General features: G+C 38.4%; 1 protein-coding gene across 2 annotated transcripts in view; it reads right to left on the reverse strand.

The window, feature by feature from the left end:
- The window catches only part of Rfx7 (regulatory factor X7), a 97,684-nt gene that overhangs the window by 42,493 nt on the left and 35,111 nt on the right, over positions 1-20,080 (reverse strand). For both annotated transcript variants that reach the window (XM_028865435.2, XM_028865442.2), the window contains exon 3: positions 3,413-3,446. In XM_028865435.2, coding sequence (XP_028721268.1) covers positions 3,413-3,446 — 34 coding nt within the window. The remainder of the gene's footprint in view (positions 1-3,412; positions 3,447-20,080) is intronic.

Raw genomic sequence — 20,080 nt, forward strand, 5'->3', positions numbered from 1 at the left:
TAAAAATCCAAGAAACAGAAAAGTATGTGAAGAGATAATGCCTGAAAACTCTCCAAATTTAACTAACCTACTGAAGATGAATTCAGTAAATCCTGAGTAGGATGACACAAACTAATAAATAACTACATATGTAACAGTCAAACAGCTGAGAGCCAGAGTTTGTGGGTAAGCTAATGAGAAACAGAATGAATACAAAGAAATTTTGATAGCAAATAAGAGAAAAAGAACTCATCACATTGAGGAAAACAATGATGGATTAACTGATAACTTCCCATCATAATCAATAAAGACTGGAAGGCAATAAAATATCATATTCATAGCCATAAAAGTGTTAAATAATAATTCTATATCCAGCAAACTTATCTTTTAAAAGTGAAAGCAAAAAGATATTATACCAAAGAACTTATGTGTCAATATCCCAAACAGAAACCTATTATTCTGTAATTTCAAATATAAAATGTATTATTTAAAAATAACAAACATTTTCCATCACTTGAACAAAATCCTTTAATTCTCTATTGGATTAATGAATAGCCCAATAGTTTTTCTACTTCCATCAAGTTCCCTTTATCTATAGAGTACATTCTTTCAAATACACACACACACACACACACACACACACACACACTTTTTTGAGGGGATTGGTTTTTTGAGAGAGGGTCTTTCTATGTAGCCTAACTGTCCTGGAATTTTCTATGTAGACCAGGTTGACTTTGAACTGAGATCCTCCTGTCTTTGCCTCCTAAGTGCTGGGATTAAAGGTGTGTCCCACCATGCCTGACTCAGCAATGCTATTTTTTGAAATGTCTGAGCATTCTCTTCTGTTAAAAGCCTTCTACTGGGCTTTCAATGCACTTCGGATGCATGCCTCCTTCCTGTCATGGCTAAGTACACCAGACATAAACTACTCCCTACATCACTTCCTACTCTAACTGTTAGCATTTCCTTCCTTTCTATGAGTTTTAACTCATATTCAAAACTCATTCTTAATTTTGAATTTTTGTGTTCACTTTGTCTACTACGTATTGCTGGCAGGCCATTACGCAACATTGATTTTTTTAAAATTTATTATTTATGTGTATGTGCACATACATGCCACAGCATGCTTATGGAGGTGAGAGGATAAACTTGTGGAGCTCTTTCTCTTTATTTGGGCTCTGGGGATGGAACTCAGTTGCCAGGCTATTGCAAATGCTTTATCCACTGAGCCATCTTGCCAGACCATGGTTGACTCCTCAGGTCTGCTCATCTATCATGTCCTCAAAGAGGTCTTTCCTGGCTAGGTGGCAATAGCGCACGCCTTTAATGCCAGCACTCAGGAGGCAGAGCCAGGTGGATCTCTGTGAGTTCCAGGCCAGCCTGGTCTACAGAGTGAGATCCAGGACAGGCTCCAAACTACACAGAGAAACCCTGTCTCGAAAAACCAAAAAAACAAAACAAACAAACAAACAAAAAAATAGAGGTCTTTCCTGATCACACACTTAAGTTTAATCTGGCCACCATCATTTGCCTCAATGTGCCCTTTTCAAATTTTATGATGGCATTTATCAACATCTGATATTTCAAGTTCATTTGTTTACTTGTTTAACAGAAAATCTTTTGCTCTTTTTTAGTATTTAATTATTATTACTCATCTTCCTATTTTCTCCATAATGAGAAAACATGAATAATCCTCCAAAGTATGTATGCCTTATGTATACCTCAATTTAAGAGTATTAGTTATTTTACCTGTAAAAGGGAAGCAACAAGATTACCCATTTTAGAGAACTATTCTAAGACAATGACAAGAAGTAGAGGGGTAAAAGAAAGGAAAAAAGGAAGCCTGTTAATGAAAACAGGAAGTGAAAGACACAGGCAAAAACACCCCAACAAAGCCATCCTTCAGCCACTAAATTAGAAATGTACAGAACTTATGGAATATGCCCCCTATGAGCAAATGCTATTTATCCATCTTTTGAGAGACTCCTATGCTAACAATAATAGAAAACACTAGTAAGATGTATACTTATTCCAACACCCGATACCTCAAACTGACCAACCAAACCCTACAGAATTTGGATAGGAAAAGGTTCTGAAATGACAAGGAAAGGGAATTAGCTATTTTTTTTTTTTTTTTTTTCGAGACAGGGTTTCTCTGTGTAGCTTTGTGCCTTTCCTGGAACTCACTTGGTAGCCCAGGCTGGCCTCGAACTCAGAGATCCGCCTGGCTCTGCCTCCCGAGTGCTGGGATTAAAGGTGTGCGCCACCACCGCCCCGCTGGAATTAGCTATCTTGACAATTCATAATTTAACAGTGCAAAGCTGTTAGATGCTCATGAGCATAGAGTATAGCCTATGTTCCTGTGAAAGCTGGTAGTATTAACTGTCATCCTAGCAGCTGCATGTGTGTCTGTGTGTGAATGTGTGCCAGAGAGAGGGGTGTGTGTGTGTGTGTGTGTGTGTGTGTGTGTGTGAGAGAGAGAGAGAGAGAGAGAGAGAGAGAGAGAGATGTCTCCCAGAGAGAGAGAAAGAGAGAGAGAGAGAGAGAGAGAGAGAGAGAGAGAGAGAGAGAGAGAGAGAGATAGAGAGATAGATAGAGATGTCTCCCAGGTAACCGAGGCTGGTTTTCAAACTTGCAGTCATCTTGCCTTTTCTTCTGACTGCTGGGATGACAAGGCAGGCAAAGATGGCCTGGTTTTCCCTGTACATTTAACAGACCTAAGGAGGGCTGGAGAGATGGCTCAGCAGTTATGAGCTCTTGAAGAGGACCCGAGTTTGGTTCCTAATACCCATGTCAGGAGGCTCACAATCCAGAGCAACTCCAGCTCTAGAGAATTTAACAGCCTCTTCTGGTCTGCAGGTAACTGCACACATGTGCAGACACTCACACATACATATAAATAAGAATAAAATCTTTACAAGACCTAAGAAACTACCAATTTAAACTATTATTGTATTAAAAATCTTATAAGTAGCAACCTAAAGATGAAAAACAAACAAACAAAAAAAAAAACCTCACAGAAACAAAGTCACCAAGGATATGAAAAGCTTTCATTAAAGAAAATTCTTGTAAGTATAGCCTAAATTTACAATGTCTTTGTAGCTGAATTCCAAAACAATGATGACAAAAGTTATCTAATAAATCAATCCACCAAACATTTAAAAATGTTTTCTTTAAATAATTACTTACATAATAGTAAGAATTTTAAATTACCCAATTTTAAGTAATCTTTCAGTAAAGATCAGTAAGATTCAAAACCATAATTGCTCCCAATTATGATTTTTAGAACTGATGAGATACATACAAGAAAACATCGATAGTTGATGATGAATGTACCCAGAGGTTATAAATGTAAAATTTTACTTACAGAACTTAGTGGTATTTAAAATCAATATTTATTTGAAAATGGCAGGATGTTAGGTATTGCACTTACCAAAATGCAGTCCACTTTAGATTGTACAGTTTTGCTAAAAGAAAAAGAAGGTTAGTGTTAATAAATAATAGAGCATACTAAATATAAGAACTATTCTTAAACAGAGACAATAACTATACATACTAAGGAAAAACTGAAGCATCTTATTAAGTACTGTATTTTGTTATAATAACCACTTTAGTACAAATGAAAACAAATCAGACAAAACATTTGGATACTTTACACATCCTAAATTACCTTTCACAAAAGGTCTAAGATCAAGTAGATGCAACAAAACCTTGTTATGGGGAAGAGGAGATGGCTCAATGGTTATGAGTACTTTTGTTTTGTTTTTGAAACAGGGTTTCTCCATGTAACTGGCCTAGAACTCCCTCTGTAGACCAGACCTGCCTCTGCCTCTGGAGTGCTAGGATGAAAGGCATGCGCCACCACCACCTGGCTTGGTTACGAGCATTTGATACTCTTGCAGAGGACCCAGTTTCTATTCCCAGCACCCACATGATGGCTCACAACCACTTTAAACTCCAGTTCTGAGCATGCTTGTGGTGCACATACATACACAGATACAGGCAAACACTCACACTATATAAATTAAAAAAAAAAAAAATCTTAAAAAAAAATCCAGCTATTTGATAGAGGTTTGAAAGTGAAAATCAGTATTAAAATCTCATTTCAGTTAATATACACAGCATCAAAATTGTTTACCTGTATCCATATGATGTGTGCCATCATCACCCAGCTACAAAAGATTTTTATAGCTTTTTTTTTTTGGCGGCGGTGGGGGTGTGTGTGTGTGTGTGTGTGTTTGAGACAGGGTTTCTCTGTGCAGCTTTGGTGCTTGTCCTGGATCTCACTCTTTAGACCAGGCTGGCCTCGAACTCACAGAGATCTGTATGGCTCTGCCTCACAAGTGCTGGGATTAAAAGCATGCACCACTGCTGCTCGGCCTTCTAGGCTGATCTTTATCTCCACTTGTCTTCCTGTACTCTTAGTAGTTTTAATGGGACATAGGTTCTCTTGTAGATAAACTTTTTATGCATAATTAAAAGTATTTTGACCATTTTCAGTATTTATATTTCTTTCCTAGTTATTCTAGTTATAACCTCTAGTACAATGATGAAGAACAATAGTGACATCAGGTATCTTTCATTCCCACACTTAAAGAGCTTTCTTCTCAATTTTTTGAAATTAAGAATAATGCAGTTTTTGGAGTAACCAACCACTTTTAAAACTGGATTTAAGACCCACTCTGATATAGATCCTATACAATCACTAAAAAAGAGGTTAAGAACATGAGACTATATAGGTCATGAGCCTAGGGGAAAACCTAATACTGTGAATCTGCTAAAGAAACTTAAGCAATAAAATGACTCTTAATGACATACAACTATAGCCATGGATTAGTGCCCTGCTGCTCAACCCATATCAGAGAAGCTCTTTTTTTTTTTTTTTTAAGATTTATTTATTTATTATGTATACAGCATGTATGACTGCAGGCCAGAAGAGGGCACCAGATCTCGTTACAGATGGTTGTGAGCCACCATGTGGTTGCTGGGAATTGAAGTAAGGACCTCTGGAAGAGCAGTCAGTGCTCTTAACCTCTGAGCCATCTCTCCAGCCCGAGAAGCTTCTTTTTTGCAGTGGATGGGAATTAACAGAGACCCACAACTAGACAATGCACAGCGAGTGAGAAAGACTTTGGAGCACTCAGTCCTATATGGGATGTCTTCATCAAACCCCTCCCCTAGTGCTCAGGGATCTATGCAAAGGAAGAGGCAGAACAATTCTAAGAGACAGAGGGGATAGATGACTCCAAATGCAATAGGACTGATACATAGAGGGTTCAGAGACTGTGGCAGCATGCACAGGTTCTGCACGGACAGGTTCGAGTCAGATGGAGTCCCAGCGCTGAGAGAAGGAAGTGGACAGGGGGTATCATCTCTAACCAAAGAGCTATCTGTACCCGATACTCACCACCAAAGGGAAAAATCAGTTTTTGCCTATGGTGTGTCACTGGGTACATCAACTACATTCCAGTGTAGGCCCTATGTTCAGGAGCAGTTTGCCAATACAAAACAGACTCAATAGTATTTTTGTGGACTTTTGTTTTGACATTTTTTTTCACCTTAATGGTCATTTGCTTGTTTCTTTTGATGGGGCAGGCCATGGTGACATGGGCCTTTAATTCTGGAACTGGGGAGGTAGGGGCTGGAGGATCACGAGTGGGAAGTTAGCTTTGGTGGCATATCATTTGAGGCTATAAAACTGCATTAAAAAAAAAAGGTGATTTTGGGAGGCTAGAGAGATGGCTAAATGGTCAAGAGTACTTGCTGTGCAAGCTTGAGGACCAGAATTCAGACTCTAGCACTAATATAAAAATCTAGGCATGGTCCTGAACAAGCACGAGGACCTGAGTTCTATCTAGCACCTATGTAAAGTAGGTGTGGTAGTGTGCTTGTAATCCCGATCAAGGATATAAAAAACAAAACACACCAAGGGCTGGCAGGATGGCTAAGTAGGTAAGGAGGACACTTGCTGCTTAACCCGATGACCCATGTTTGATCCTGGAATTTCTAAGGTGGAAGGGGAAAACCTACTTCACAATGATGTTCTCTGATCTCTTCACCATACATGCTCAGGCACACATGCATGCACACATACATCTTGCACAGAATAAATGATTGTAACTGAAAATCGAAAACAAAGTAAAAACTGAATAACCAGTATTTTGGTAAGGATGTGGAATATTCAACACTCATTCATTTCCAGTGGGATGCTTAAGAGCACTGGCTACTCTCCCTGAAGACCTGGGTTCAATTTCCAGTACCCACATAGTAGCTCAGAATTATCTGAAACTCCAGTTCCAGGGGATCCAATGACCTCTACTGGCCCCCTGGACTACATACTGAACAAGGTGTGTGTGTGTGACTTTAGTCTCAATCTGAGAATTTCATTCACTCAAGTCAATGATGATAGTTCAAAGTATCAATAGATAACCATGTGCAGTTAAATGCATCATGGTAACATACTTAATTTGTTATGTTTATTCACACATATTCATATGTACCACACTTCTTGAAGTCAAAAAGTAATACTCAACTAAAACTTATGTAGCAAAACTACGACATATATAACAACTATGCTGGCTAGTTTTATGTGAACTTAACACAGGCTATACTCAACTGAAAGGAGAGATTTGAGGAAAAAACCTCGATTGAGAAAATGCTTCCATAAGATTGGACTTTATGAAAGTCTGGAGAGCATTTTATTAACTAGTGACTGATGGTGGAACGTCCAGCCCATGTGAGTGATGCCATCCTTGGGCTGGTGGTCCTGGATTCTATACGAAAGCAGACTGAAAGCCTGGTGGTGGTGGCACATGCCTTTAATTCCAGCACTTGGGAGGCAGAGGAAGGCAGATCGCTGAGTTCAAAGCCAGTCTAGTCTACAGAGCAAGTTCTTGGACAGCCAGGGCTACAGAGAAAACCTACCTCAAAATTAAAAAAAAAGAAAAGAAAAGAAAAGAAAAAAGCCAAGTAAGCTTTGGGAGCAAGCCAATAAACATCTCTCCCTCACAGCCTCTGCATCAGCTCCTGCCTCTAGGTTCCTGCTCTGTTTGAATTCCTGTCCTGACTTCCTTTAATGATGAGCAGTGGAAGCTTAAGCCAAATAATCGCCACCCACTCCCCAAGTTGCTTTTTTTTTTTTTAATATTCTTTTTTTTTTAATTTATTTATTTATTATGTATACAGAAGAGGGCACCAGATCTCATTACAGATGGTTGTGAGCCACCATGTGGTTGCTGGGAATTGAACTCAGGACCTCTGGAAGAGCAGTCGGTGCTCTTAACCTCTGAGCCATCTCTCCAGCCCCCCAAGTTGCTTTTGACCACGGTGTTTCCCCCCAACAATAGTAACCCTGCCTAGGACGACAACAACAAACAAAAGAAAGAAATCATGGCCTTTGAACAAAGAATTCTGAAGCGACAGCTATTTAAGAATGTAAAGGCCTTTGCTCAGGCTACAATAGCTGCAGCAGACCATCTCCTCTGACAAATACTGACAGGCTTCTTCTGAGAGACCACCAATCTCTAGCTCACTGACTTTCAAGTGCTAGTATCTTTTCGTCCAGGGAAGGTGAGTTTACATTAAAGGGGGTACTGGTGGCCACACATCCTTCTTCCAACCCCTTCCCTGACTTCTACATGGGAATCAGAGCCTGGCTGCAGGCTTGTAAAATCATCCCCATCCTCAGAAAGGTGTAAGAGCCAAGGGGCCCTAATTTCCTCTCGTAAGAGCACCTGCCATGCTGCTGTTCATGGCACCAATAACTCCATACAGAACAATGTTTCAGTGTCCCTCTAGAACATAAGTCTGAGACCTTTCACTATATATATATATATTACTTACACGAACCACTTATTTTCTTTTGAGACATATTATCCTGCAGAGTTTTTCATAAAGATTAAACAAGGTAACATATAAAAGGTATATTACAATATGTAATAGATTCTTTTTATCCCCGAGAGCTGAGGACCAAACCCAGGGCCTTGCGCTTGCTAGGTAAGCACTCTACCAGGGAGCTAAATCCCCAACCCCAATAGATTCTTATTAAATGCCATGTGATATAATTTAATGTAAGAAGTACACTGAGATTGAGTATTTCACTGAATGTTTGATAAATAAATTTTAATTTGTAGACCAAATTCTAATTGGTCTTAATAATAAAAACCCAGAGTCAGATATCAGGGTGAGAGCTGAAAGATCAGAGAAGCAGAACAGCCAGCCACTGTGAAACTTCTTACCTCTAGGAATCCTCAGACTGAAAAGGGGGTGAATTCCTGTCTCTGCTCCACCTTATCACTTTCTTTCTCCGCCCAGCCATATCACTTCCTATTTCCTCCTACCTAGTGCTGATATTAAAAGCATGTGCCACCTAAGTCCTGGGATCAAAGGCAAGAAATTCCAAGTGCTGGGATTAAAGGTGTGTGCCACCATTGCCTGGTATCTATGGTTAACTAGAGGCTAGCTCTGCACTCTGATCTCCAGTAAGCTTTATTTGTTAGAGCACAAGCAAAATGTCAATTTCCCCTTTTTTGTCTAAAATAAAAAAAGGTTATAACTAATATAAAAAAACTATATACAATAAATACAAGAACTATATATAATATATACAGGCAATAAGTACATCAACAATGTCTAGTCCATAAACATTTGACAAATTCAGAGAAAATACTCTATTATCTATCTTATCTTGGTGAGTCCAAAAGGTTGTACCTAATTCACTTTCAATTCTAACTTGCATTACCAAAACTATCTTTTAATGTCTCTCAACCTTATATATTTTATACTTCTTTAGTGATTTTCTTTTCTGAATCTAGTAACAAGGAAAACTGTAACTATGAAGTCTTCAACTCCATCAGAGACTTGAGAAGGAAATAACATTACCTGAGTAAGCAGGAAGTGCAAGCAAGCGACTTCCAAAAAATAAGAGAAATGACAGAAACAGCTAATTGCTTGGACAATGTTGGGACATCCACCTTCAGCCTACAGGCCTATGATACCTGACACACTTTTCCGTGATGCAGTACATTCTGAAGGGCTATCCTACTTGTCTTGGCAAAGTTTGGCAGTTACTTCTATTGTGTCCTGCTTGTCCAATTTGGATAGCATATTGTCAGCAGGCAAGGGCATTTTCTTGCCCAGTGGTTAACTTTTGCCACAAAGAAAGTAAACTCCATGTGGAGTTTCTTCAATGCTTATCATCTTCTCTGAAGTAGAGTGGTGTTGCCAGGAGCAGACATGTCTCACTGTCATTAAAAACAAACAAACAAACAAAAAAAAAAACCCCTGTATTTTAAAACATTTTAAACGCCATATTCTGTAAATCTCTGAAGTATCTGAAGACCACCCGTCTACCTAAAATATGTTTGACCTTGAAAACATACCTAACAAGACTACAAGTTTAATTGTAATAGATGACCAACTACTGACCTGCATTTCTTTATTAGCCTCAATAGTTTGTAAATAGTTTGTAATAATAACTTTAAAGGACTAGCAATTTGCATTAATTGTTAAATGAGTTGTATAGGTATACTACTTCAAAAGTAGAAATGTGTGTACAGTATGTTCTAACAAAAAATTACCTTAAATTTTTATCAATATACAAAAATTCTTATCAATGTAAAATATTTAAAACTAGTAGTTGCTTTTTGGTTTAAAAGTAAATTCAATAATCTACTTTTTTATTCTATTTCTATATTCCCCATTTCTTTCCAAAGTAGATTCAATAATCTACCCTTATATCCTAAAATATCTACATCTTTTTTTTTTCAAAACAAGAACCCTGAATCTAAATTCCTTTGTTCAGCTTTCTTCCAGACCATTACCATTACCAACTTGTAATAACCCCCCTAGACAATGACAAATATCCATAACCCATTGAATGACCAAAAACCACCCACATTCTTGGGAATGTGGATGTCGTGTTCTTAAATTTACTTCCTGCTGTCTGGGAGCAACGGCATCTTTAGGGGACTCTAAAAAGAAAAATTGGGGTTAATTGTCAAGTCTGGGAGAGGTAGCTTTATCATTTGTTGTCCAGTCTCTGTATAATGGAAAAGTGTCTCAAGTCCTGGTAGTCTGTGAGGATAGATCATCTCAGCTAGCCACCTCAAAATTGTTCATAGCAGTTTGTAGTCTAAAGCCAACCTTTGGGTGGTGTTTGTCAGCTTAGTGGCATTATCATAGTCCTGGTGGAATCGTAGTTGTGGGGCCCCATCAATCTTTTGGAGACGTCAAAGGTTGCTGCTAGGCGTGGTCATAGTTCAAACACTTTTAATGTCATATGCAGCAGATCTCAAAGAGGTTAAAGGATCAATATTTTGTACATCCAGAGTACAAAAACTTAATTCCTAGTTGTCTGATAGAGACTCAAACTCGAAATCATGTACAGGAAGCTAGATGAAAACTTTTTCTAGAATTAGTTAGTACTCTATATGACCATTAATATGACAAAAAATTTAAAAATAAATATATTAATCTTATATTTGAGACAATATTCATACCTTATGAAAAAATTTTTAAAGAGTCAAAATAAAACCAAAGAATTTATGAGATTAGTGGCAATAGACTAGTCCCTAACTTTTTGTTGTTCTTCTATCCCGTATCAGGTGGCTCTTCTGACATGAGACAGAGATTTTGGATTTTACTTTAATAAGCATGCTTGGGTTTTGAGAAGGAGAGAACCACACTCCAACTCCAAAGCCAGCTTTAATTTTTCAATTGGACTGGGACTACAAAAAGATCATTTGCATTATGTGTCTGTAGAAAACAGCATAAGCAAACATTTGGGAAGATTTATAAAATTTTATCCTGTTGGAGATGTGATATACCAATAGACAATTAATTTACTCTCTTTCTTGGGACTTTTTTTTTTTTGGATGATTTGTCCTTTTTCTTCAGACATCTCATTTGTCCAGTGATCTTCAGATTTCTCAGCTGTTTGCCTTCATTCTCCTGGAAAGACAAAAACCAAAACCCTTCCCTAACCCTAATTTTGGGGTGGTTCCCTTATGGCAAATTATATCTGATCGAATGAAAAGCATTTGTTAGTCATATAAGTTAGGTTAAATTGAATGCTCACACTGGTTGATGAGCTATCACCTCTTCTAATTAAGAGGTTTCTCTTGTTTAAATCTAATCTTTAATTTATGGTTTCTTCTAAATTTTTTTTGTCGTCTCTTCTACAGGTGTTCTATCATCCAGAGCAGTATGGTTTCTTACAATAGACATTAGGTCTTTCGATTGCTCTGGGAAAGTTTCCTCCATGACGACAGGAAACGACTGATCCAAATTTGAAATGGGAGCTGCAAGAGGCCCCTCAAGGTGTTTCCTGATGGTAAAGGGTTACCTGACTGTCCCTTGTTGATCTACATCCATTAGTCCAATGCCTGCCTTTGCCACACCTTCTCCATACTCCAGAAGGGAGGGACATTCTGTATGGATTATTTTTTAGCAAAAACATTGTTTCTAGACATGTCCTGTTTACAATCCCTTTTTAAGTGATCTTGTTCACCACAATTATAATACCTAACACTTCGATTTTTCTTAAAACCTCTGGAAATCATTTCTCCTATCCAAGCATCATCATGCTTATGAGATTCAATATTGACTATATCTCAGATCCATTCTTCTAAGGGTGCTGATCTTGCCTTTAATAGCCTAATTACCCTTTTGCATTGTGCATTAGCATTTTCAAAAGCCAGAGATTCAGTTATTATTTGTCTAGCTTTGAATTTGGTATCATTCTATTTATTGCTGAAGTCAATCTTTGTAAGAAATCAGTGGTTTCCTTTGGACCCTGTAGAACTTTAGTAAATGACTTAGTTCTCTTTCTTACTTCTTCAATTCTGTCCCAAGCATTCAAGGATACTGCACAGCATAAAGCCAGGGTGTGGTCATCATATAGAGATTGCCTTTCTACATGAGCATAATCTCCCTCTCCAAGAAATTGGTCTTGAGAGATTTGCACACCTCTAGCCCTACTTTATTGTTCAATGGTCTTAGCCTCATCTTGCCACCAGGTCCTCCAGCCATATCACTTCCTGTCTATCTGTACAGATGTCCAGTCCTCTATGATCAACTAATGGCTAGCTCCATCCTCTGATTTTCAGGGAAGCTTTATTTGTTAGAGAATAAACAAAATATCATCACAGGGTACACCTACACAGAGATTGACTGATGATGGATAAGGACTGGGTACACTTGCACAGAGACCCTTGAAGGACAGATAAGGACTGGATACACCTGCATGCAGACCCTTGGAGGTGGATAAGGACCGGTACACCTGCACACAGTCACAGACATATTTCAAGGTTGTTTGCTGAGATAAGCCAGCCTCATAGAACACTTCAGTCAGAACTTGACCATAATCCTAAATTGTCTCAGGGTCCCCCAAAGATTACCAGCACCCTCAATCAAAAGGAAGTAGTCTAGAGAACTATGCCTACATTCTCAAAATACTGGTTATAAATGTGTTTTCATTTAAAGGAGGTTGGTTACAAATTGCTATCAGCCACAGTCAATCTCTTTCTAAAGAAAGAAAGAGGGATATGACATAAAAATGATAGTATAAAAAGGTAGATTACTGAATCTACTTTAATCTAAAAAACAACTATTAATCTTACATATTTTACATTAGTATGGATTTTGGCTTATTGATATAAATTTAAAGTTAATTTTGTTATACTGTATGTATACTTATACTCTTTTTAAGATATTATGTTTATGCAACTCATTTAAAATGTAATGTGTGATTAAGAATACAGATTAATAGTCATCTATAACAGTCAAACATAGTCATGTTAGTTAGGTTTTCTAGTTATACTGAGATATATTTCAAATAGGTAATCTTCAAATACTTCAGTCCTTCAAATACTTCAAAGACCTACAGAATATAGCATTTAAGATGTTTTAATAATTTGGACTTTTCATGACTATGAGACACATCTACTCCTGGCAGTACCAATTTACTTTATAAAAGGATGATTGATGGGCACACCAAAGAAACTCCATAGGAGTTTGCTTTCATTATGGTAAGATTAGCCATTTGGGAAAGAAACTGCTTCTGCCTTGACCGTAAGCTGTATAAAATGGACATGAAGGATCCACAGGAAAGTGACTGCTGAACTTTGCCAAAACAAGGTGGGACAGTCCTTTAGCATTCCTGCTTCACAGAAGAAACTGTCAGACATTCTGCAGGACACAGAGGAAAGTGACTTTGGCAAAATAAAACAGGACAGTCCTTCAAATTTCCTCTTCACTAAAAAGTCTGCCAGATACTCTAGGCCTATAGGCTGATGATGGATGCCCCAATGTTGCAAGGGAACTTTGGGTGACTGTCCAGGAAGCCAGATGTCTCTATCATTTCTAGAATTTTGAAAGTTACTTACAATGCATTCCTGTTTAATCAGGTAATATTTTATTCTTCTTGGACTTTGATAACTAAGTAGTAATAATTATTATAATGGAAAGTAAATTAGATACAAAACTTTAGACTCATTAAGATAGATAATTATTTTCTCTAATTTTGCCAAATGCAAATGGACTAGTGTTACTGTAATTCTTAATAACTGTTTTTGTTGTACACAATCTTTTTTTTTTTTTTTTTTTTTTTTTTTTTTGGTTTTTTGAGACAGGGTTTCTCTGTGTAGCTTTGCGCCTTTCCTGGAACTCACTTGGTAGCCCAGGCTGGCCTTGAACTCACAAAGATCCGCCTGCCTCTGCCTCCCGAGTGCTGGGATTAAAGGCGTGCGCCACCACCGCCCGGCCCGTTGTACACAATCTTACTATGTTAAAGTTAAAAAAAAAATCCTCCTTTTTAATTAGACAAAAAGGGGGAAATGCCGTGGAATAATCATCTTGTACACTGTAAAGATTTGCCACTTGAATTAGTTTAATAAAACACTGATTGGCCAGTAGCCAGACAGAAAGTAGAGGCAGGGTGATCAAACTAAAAATGCTGGGAAAAGATGGGTGGCGGTGGCACACGCCTTTAATCCCAGCACTCGGGAGGCAGAGCCAGGCAGATCTCTGTGAGTTTGAAGCCAGCCTGGTCTACAAGAGTGAGATCCAGGACAGGCACCAAAACTAAATGGAGAAACCCTGTCTTGGGGGGTGGGGGGGGAAGAATGCTGGGAAGAGGAAGGATAGAGTTAGGAGTCACCAGTCAGAGGAAGCAAGATGAGAATGCTGTACTGAGAATGGGTACCAAACCATGTGGCTAAACATAGATAAGAATTATGGGTTAATTTAAGTGTAAGAGCTAGTTAGTAATAAGCCTGAGATAATGGCTGATCATTTATAATTAATATAAGCCTCTATTTGGAAGCTTGCTGTGGGACAGGTTGGGACAGAGAAAAGCCTTCAGTTACATTCATTGAATAAAAAAAAATACCATGTGAAACTAAATCTAGTCTAATCTTTTCATTTTCAGATAGTGAAAGGGACTGAAAACAATAGAAAGGGGCTGGTGAGATAACTATGATGATCTGAGTTTGATCCTGGCAAATAATAGCAAATGGAAAAAATGGATTCTGGAGACTTGTCCTCTGACACACATGCTATGGTGTGTGTGTGTGTCCTTACATATACATCATAAATGCATACAATAAATTAATTTGAAAACAAAATTACTTATGCAAGGTCACATATTTATTTTCATTTGCTACTGTTATATCTGATAATCATGCCTTGATTGGGATTTTAATCAAGAACATTTTGTGCCCAATTCTCATGATTTTGGAACTTCCTTTTCCTTAAATTCATTATGTATTCCAGTGAGTGAGCTGGAGGACGGGTCTGGTCTGGCTATACCCCAAGGCACTGACTCTTTGCTGAGCTTCAACACCCTTTAATGCTAATCCTGCAGAACTAACTGCAGGTTCGAAAGACAGGCAAATTTACTGTGTGCCAGAATATGTAATATTCAGCATAAAAATCATGGATGAACCATAAGGTAAAAACATAAAAACAACGTAAAAACAGTTTTTTCTTAAAAGATGAGATTTTTGAGGTTTCAACATCTTTTAAATTTCTAAAAGGCTTCTTGTACTTTTCATTACTGCTTAAACTTTATAACGTATGTAACATCTGAAAACAAACTAAAACTTGGGTTGGGATGTTAATGGCTAACCCAGAAGGGAAAACTCTTTCCCCTACTACACAGTGAGGACAACAGTCATATAGGTACACAGATTAGTATCTTATGTGAATTATAAGAAAGCTGGGTCAGAAATAAGGTAAATCTCTGAACTGAAACAAACCAACACGGACACTAAGATAAATTATACCTTTGGTATTACCAACAAGTGATGTGCTATGTATAAGTCTTCTTAGCTGAAAAGGATCAAATACTATTATTTACTAGATATTTAATTGAGACTGTAAGAGAAGGAAACAAGAATGGGAATGCTGTAAAAGACTGAAGTTAAAATGAGTTTTCTCTATAGTTGCACAATCAGGCAACAAAATTGATGTCCTGTTGATTATAGACTATACCCACATATCATGTAAAGTAATACAAGAACTTTTTTTTTTTTTTCCCAGACAGGATTTCTCTGTGTAGTTTTGGTGCCTGTCCTGGATCTCGCTCTGTAGACCAGGCTGGCCTCAAACTCCCAGAGATCTACTTGGCTCTGCCTCCCGAGTGCTGGGATTAAAAGCATGGGCCACGCCACCACTGCCTGGCACAAGAACACTTCTGAATACTGTAGTCAAAATGGTTTTTAGGGATACTTATGGGAGAAGGCTCTTTACTAGAACTTATTAAGGTGGTCAACTGTTCAGTAACTGAATATCCTGTCCAAAAAACCAAAGTCATTAATTTCAACATCCAACTGTTATCCACTTTAAATCCAAGAACCACAGTATTTTTCTCATAACCAAAGGTAAAATTAAGAAAATCATTATGGTAGTTAAAACTAGAATTCTCTCCTATAAAGATGAAAAGCCTGAACTAAAAAGTGTTTCAATTCATAAAGTAGAATGCTATCTATGGAGATCCAAGAACTAGTCTCAAGTGTTCAAACCATGATTTGGAGAAGAAAGGAAAAACAATCTGTGTTCAATCTGCAGCACTTCAAAAACAGAATAGTTAACAGTGGAAATTTATTGGTGATATATATAGGAAGGGTCATATCTTACATTCATTTTCCTCCCCGGCCTATAGCATGATTCAATGAAGAAACGTAACATCTGATAGTAATTGCTCGTTGGGATACTTCACAGAGAATTGTTGGATAATAGTCATTTATTCATAGGCCAAAAATTACACCCTGCTTTCCCCGGCTCTGTGTGTGTGTATGTATGTATGTATGTATGTATGTATGTATGTATGTATGTATGTGGGGGGGGCGGGGGAATGAGAAATTTCCCCAAGGTAAAAAGCCTTCAGAACAAAAGATAATGATCCATCTACAGAGCTATACTATCCACATCATATCTATATTAAACTAAAATGACTATGGAATATAGGACAAATTATATTAAAAATTTACCTCAAATAATCACTTTACTTTCTTACACTTCTGAAAACCAGGAAAAAGAACTTTACAAAATCAACGGTAAATGAGGATCAAAACCTCCCCTGACTCTAAAGCTACCACACTTGAGACTGGGCAAGCTAAAGAATGCTGTGAGCATCATAGCAAACACATAAAAATAAATCAAGGCAAATAGGTAATGTATGCAAAAACATCTAAAACATTTTCTAGAAGAGGACTGAAATGCCTATTAGAGGGCCAATTAAGTTCAGAGACAGACGGACAGATATACATTTCCCCTAAAAAGGATTTCTCCTAAGACTTGCAGACAGTGTATGTCAAAAATACACTCCAAAAGATGTTTGTGGTGATATACTGTGTACCTAATAAATTTGCCTGAAGATCAGAGAATAGAACAAGCCACTAGATTAAACATAGAGGCCAGGCAGTGGTGGCACACACCTTTAATCCTAGCACTCATGAGGCAGAGGTCCGTCTGGACCTCTGTGAGTTCAAAGCCTCCCTGGACTACATGAGATTGACCCAGTCTAGCCAGGCAGTGGTGGTGCACACCTTTAATCCCAAAACTTAGAAGTCACACACCTTTAATTCCAGCCCTAGGAAAGTTGAGACAGGAAATGATATGGGTGGGCAGAAAAAGGTATATAAGGAGTGAAGAGACAAGAACTAAAGTCTTTCAGCTGAGGAAAGCTTTTCAGGCTGAGGAGTCCTAGAGGTAAGAGGTGGTTTCTTCCTTTGTCTCTCTGATCTTTCAACATTCACCCCAATATCGGGCACCAGGTTTTTTATAAAAAGACCATTTAGCAATTCATGTTATAGATGTTTAGAATCCTAACTAGATGTGTGGTGGTGTGAATAAATATGGTCCCCATAGGCCCTTAGGGATTGGCACTATTAGGAGGTGTGGCCTTGCTGGAGTTAGTGTGGCTTTATTGGAGGAAGTGTCACTAGCGGTGGGCTTTGAGGTTTCAAATGCTCAAGCCAAGTCCAGTGTGGCACTCTCTTCCTGCTGTCCTCAGACCCAGATGTAGAACTGGCAGCTCCTTCTCTAGCACCATGTCTACCTGCGTGCCACCATGCTTCCTGCCACTCAACGATGCTCAGGGGATTTCTGACAAAGATGCATATGCAATTAAATGGAGGAAAGAGCTTTGTAAACAAATGGTCTTGTGACAACTAGACATCTGCACATCATAGAGAGAACCCCATACTCCTTAGGAAGGCTACCACTAAAATACAAACCAAAACCAAAATATGAACACAGGTGAAGAGATGTAGAAGACGGAACCCTGTGCAAAGCTGGTGGGGAAATAAAATAGTGCAACACTGCAGGAAGTAATGTAGGAGTCCTCCAAATATAAAACACAATGATCACACACTAACAGTCCCACTGCTAGAAATATACTACGGTGGGTTGAAGGAAAATGGCCCCAAAGGGAGTAGCACTATTAAGAGGTGTGGCCTTGTAGGAGGAAGGGTGTCCCTTTGCTGGTGGGCTTCGAGGTCTCATACGTGCTCAAGCCACACCCAGTGTCTCAGATCACTTCCTATTGCCTACAAGATGTAGGACTCTCAGCACCATGTGTGCCTACACACTGTCAGGTCTTACCAGGATGATAATGGACTGAACCTCTGAACTATAACTGAGCCACCCCAAGTAAATGTTTTTCCTTTGTAAGAGTTGCCATGGTCATGGTGTCTCTTCACAGCAATAAAAACCCTAAGAAAGACAAATCCCCATAGCAACTGACACAAGGAACTCAAACAGATACCTGTATACCCATATGCAGAGAATATTACTCATAAGAGAAACAGTAAAAGCAACCTTAATATCTACCAATGGATAAATAAATAGACACAAAATATGACATATTCATAGAGTATTATTCAGCCTTAAAAAGAAGTAATTCTGATACATGCTACAAACACATGACCCAGGCAGCAAGCTGAGTTTGAAACACAAAACACACCAAAGACCAAAAACTTTGTAATTCTACTTTCTACTTATGAGGCACTAAGTGCAAACAAAGTCAGAGAAAAAAATAACTGTGGGCACTAGGGATTAGAAGGCAGCAGGACCAGAGTGTTTCTTGGTTTCTTTGAGATATGGTCTTAGTTTTTAGCCCTGGCTGGTATAGAACTCACTGTATAGACCAGGCTGGCCTTGACCTTACAAAGGCCTGTGCCACCACGCCCAGCTTTAACTATACTCTGTGTGTGTGTGTGTGTGTGTGTGTGTTGTGTTTTGAGACAGGGTTTCTTTGTGTAGCTTTGGAGCTTGTCCTTGAACTTGCTCTGTAGACTGGGCTGGCTTCAAACTGACAGAAATTCACCTGCTTCTGCCTTCTGGTTGTGATTAAAGACACGTACCACCAATGCCTGGATTAACTATACTCTTAAAAATGGCTAGGATGGTAAACTTTGTTATATGTATTTTATTATAATTAGAACAAATTTTAAAATAAACTTCAAGCTGTATCTCATGCTTTATTTTACAAATTAACTCAAAATATATCATAGACAAACCCAAAACAAAACTAAAAAGCATTTAAGGGGGAAATATGAGAAAAATCAGATCTAGAGCTAGGCAGGTTTAGATTTGATGTCAAATCACTATAAAAGGAAAAACTGATAAAGGACTGTTAAGAGGATTAAAAACAAAACAAACAAGACTTTAGGTTTCTGGTTCAGCATATAAAAACAACCAAGTCACCACTTAGTCCTCCAACAACTAAGGTAAAAAACCCAGCATCTCCTCCTAGATCTATCGGGGTGAATTCTCACATCAGATCCTAATCTCCTTGAACTTGAGTGACTGACAGAGAGTCACCAAGACAAACCTCTGTGAGATTCAGAACCTCAGTAGGGAACTTGAACTATGACCTATGGATTGTCAGAGGTTTGGGGAGGAAAGATTGGGAGATACAAACTGCAGGAGAGCCTTGTAACGGGAGGCCAGCCACACTTCCCGAATTACCTTATGGAATTCAACCAAGTTTCCTGAGTAAATACTAGAAAAAAATCCCCTTGTGACTCAGGGAGGAGGAGGGGGGAAGGACTATTTTGAAAGATGCCAAAGACTGTTTGTTTCTTAACTAGTTCTACCCTCAGAACAAAACAAAACAAAAAATAACCCACTGGGGCATTACCTGAGCTGAATAAACCTGACAGAAGAGACTAACTCTGGACTTCTCTAGACAGTCTGTCTCAATGAAGAGTGTGTGTAGCAGGAAAGGAGTAAGAACATGTACGAAATGTACAGTCCAGCAGGGCAGGCTCATACAATGCCTCTCCTTCCAACACATACTACTGCAGTGCTAAAGCCCATTCACAGCAGTTCCTTCTATCCAGTACAGAAATAAGAGTGGCAAAAATCTGGTTTAAGACCAGGGCAAGCATCAGAATCAAACTGTGATAGGACAAGGATGCTGGATCCGTTCTGAAGATCAGATGGCAATGATTAAGATGCTGAAGTGTGTCTTTATAAGGATGGATGAACAATGTAAGCAAGAGCTGAAGACTGTAGGAGCACAAGAAGGAAAGCTAGAGAGCAAAAGCATTACAACAGAAATCAAATATTTCCATTTCAACAAGCTTACTGGTAG

The sequence above is a fragment of the Peromyscus leucopus genome, chromosome 7, assembly GCF_004664715.2.
Source record: "Peromyscus leucopus breed LL Stock chromosome 7, UCI_PerLeu_2.1, whole genome shotgun sequence".
In the NCBI taxonomy this organism is placed as follows: domain Eukaryota; kingdom Metazoa; phylum Chordata; class Mammalia; order Rodentia; family Cricetidae; genus Peromyscus; species Peromyscus leucopus.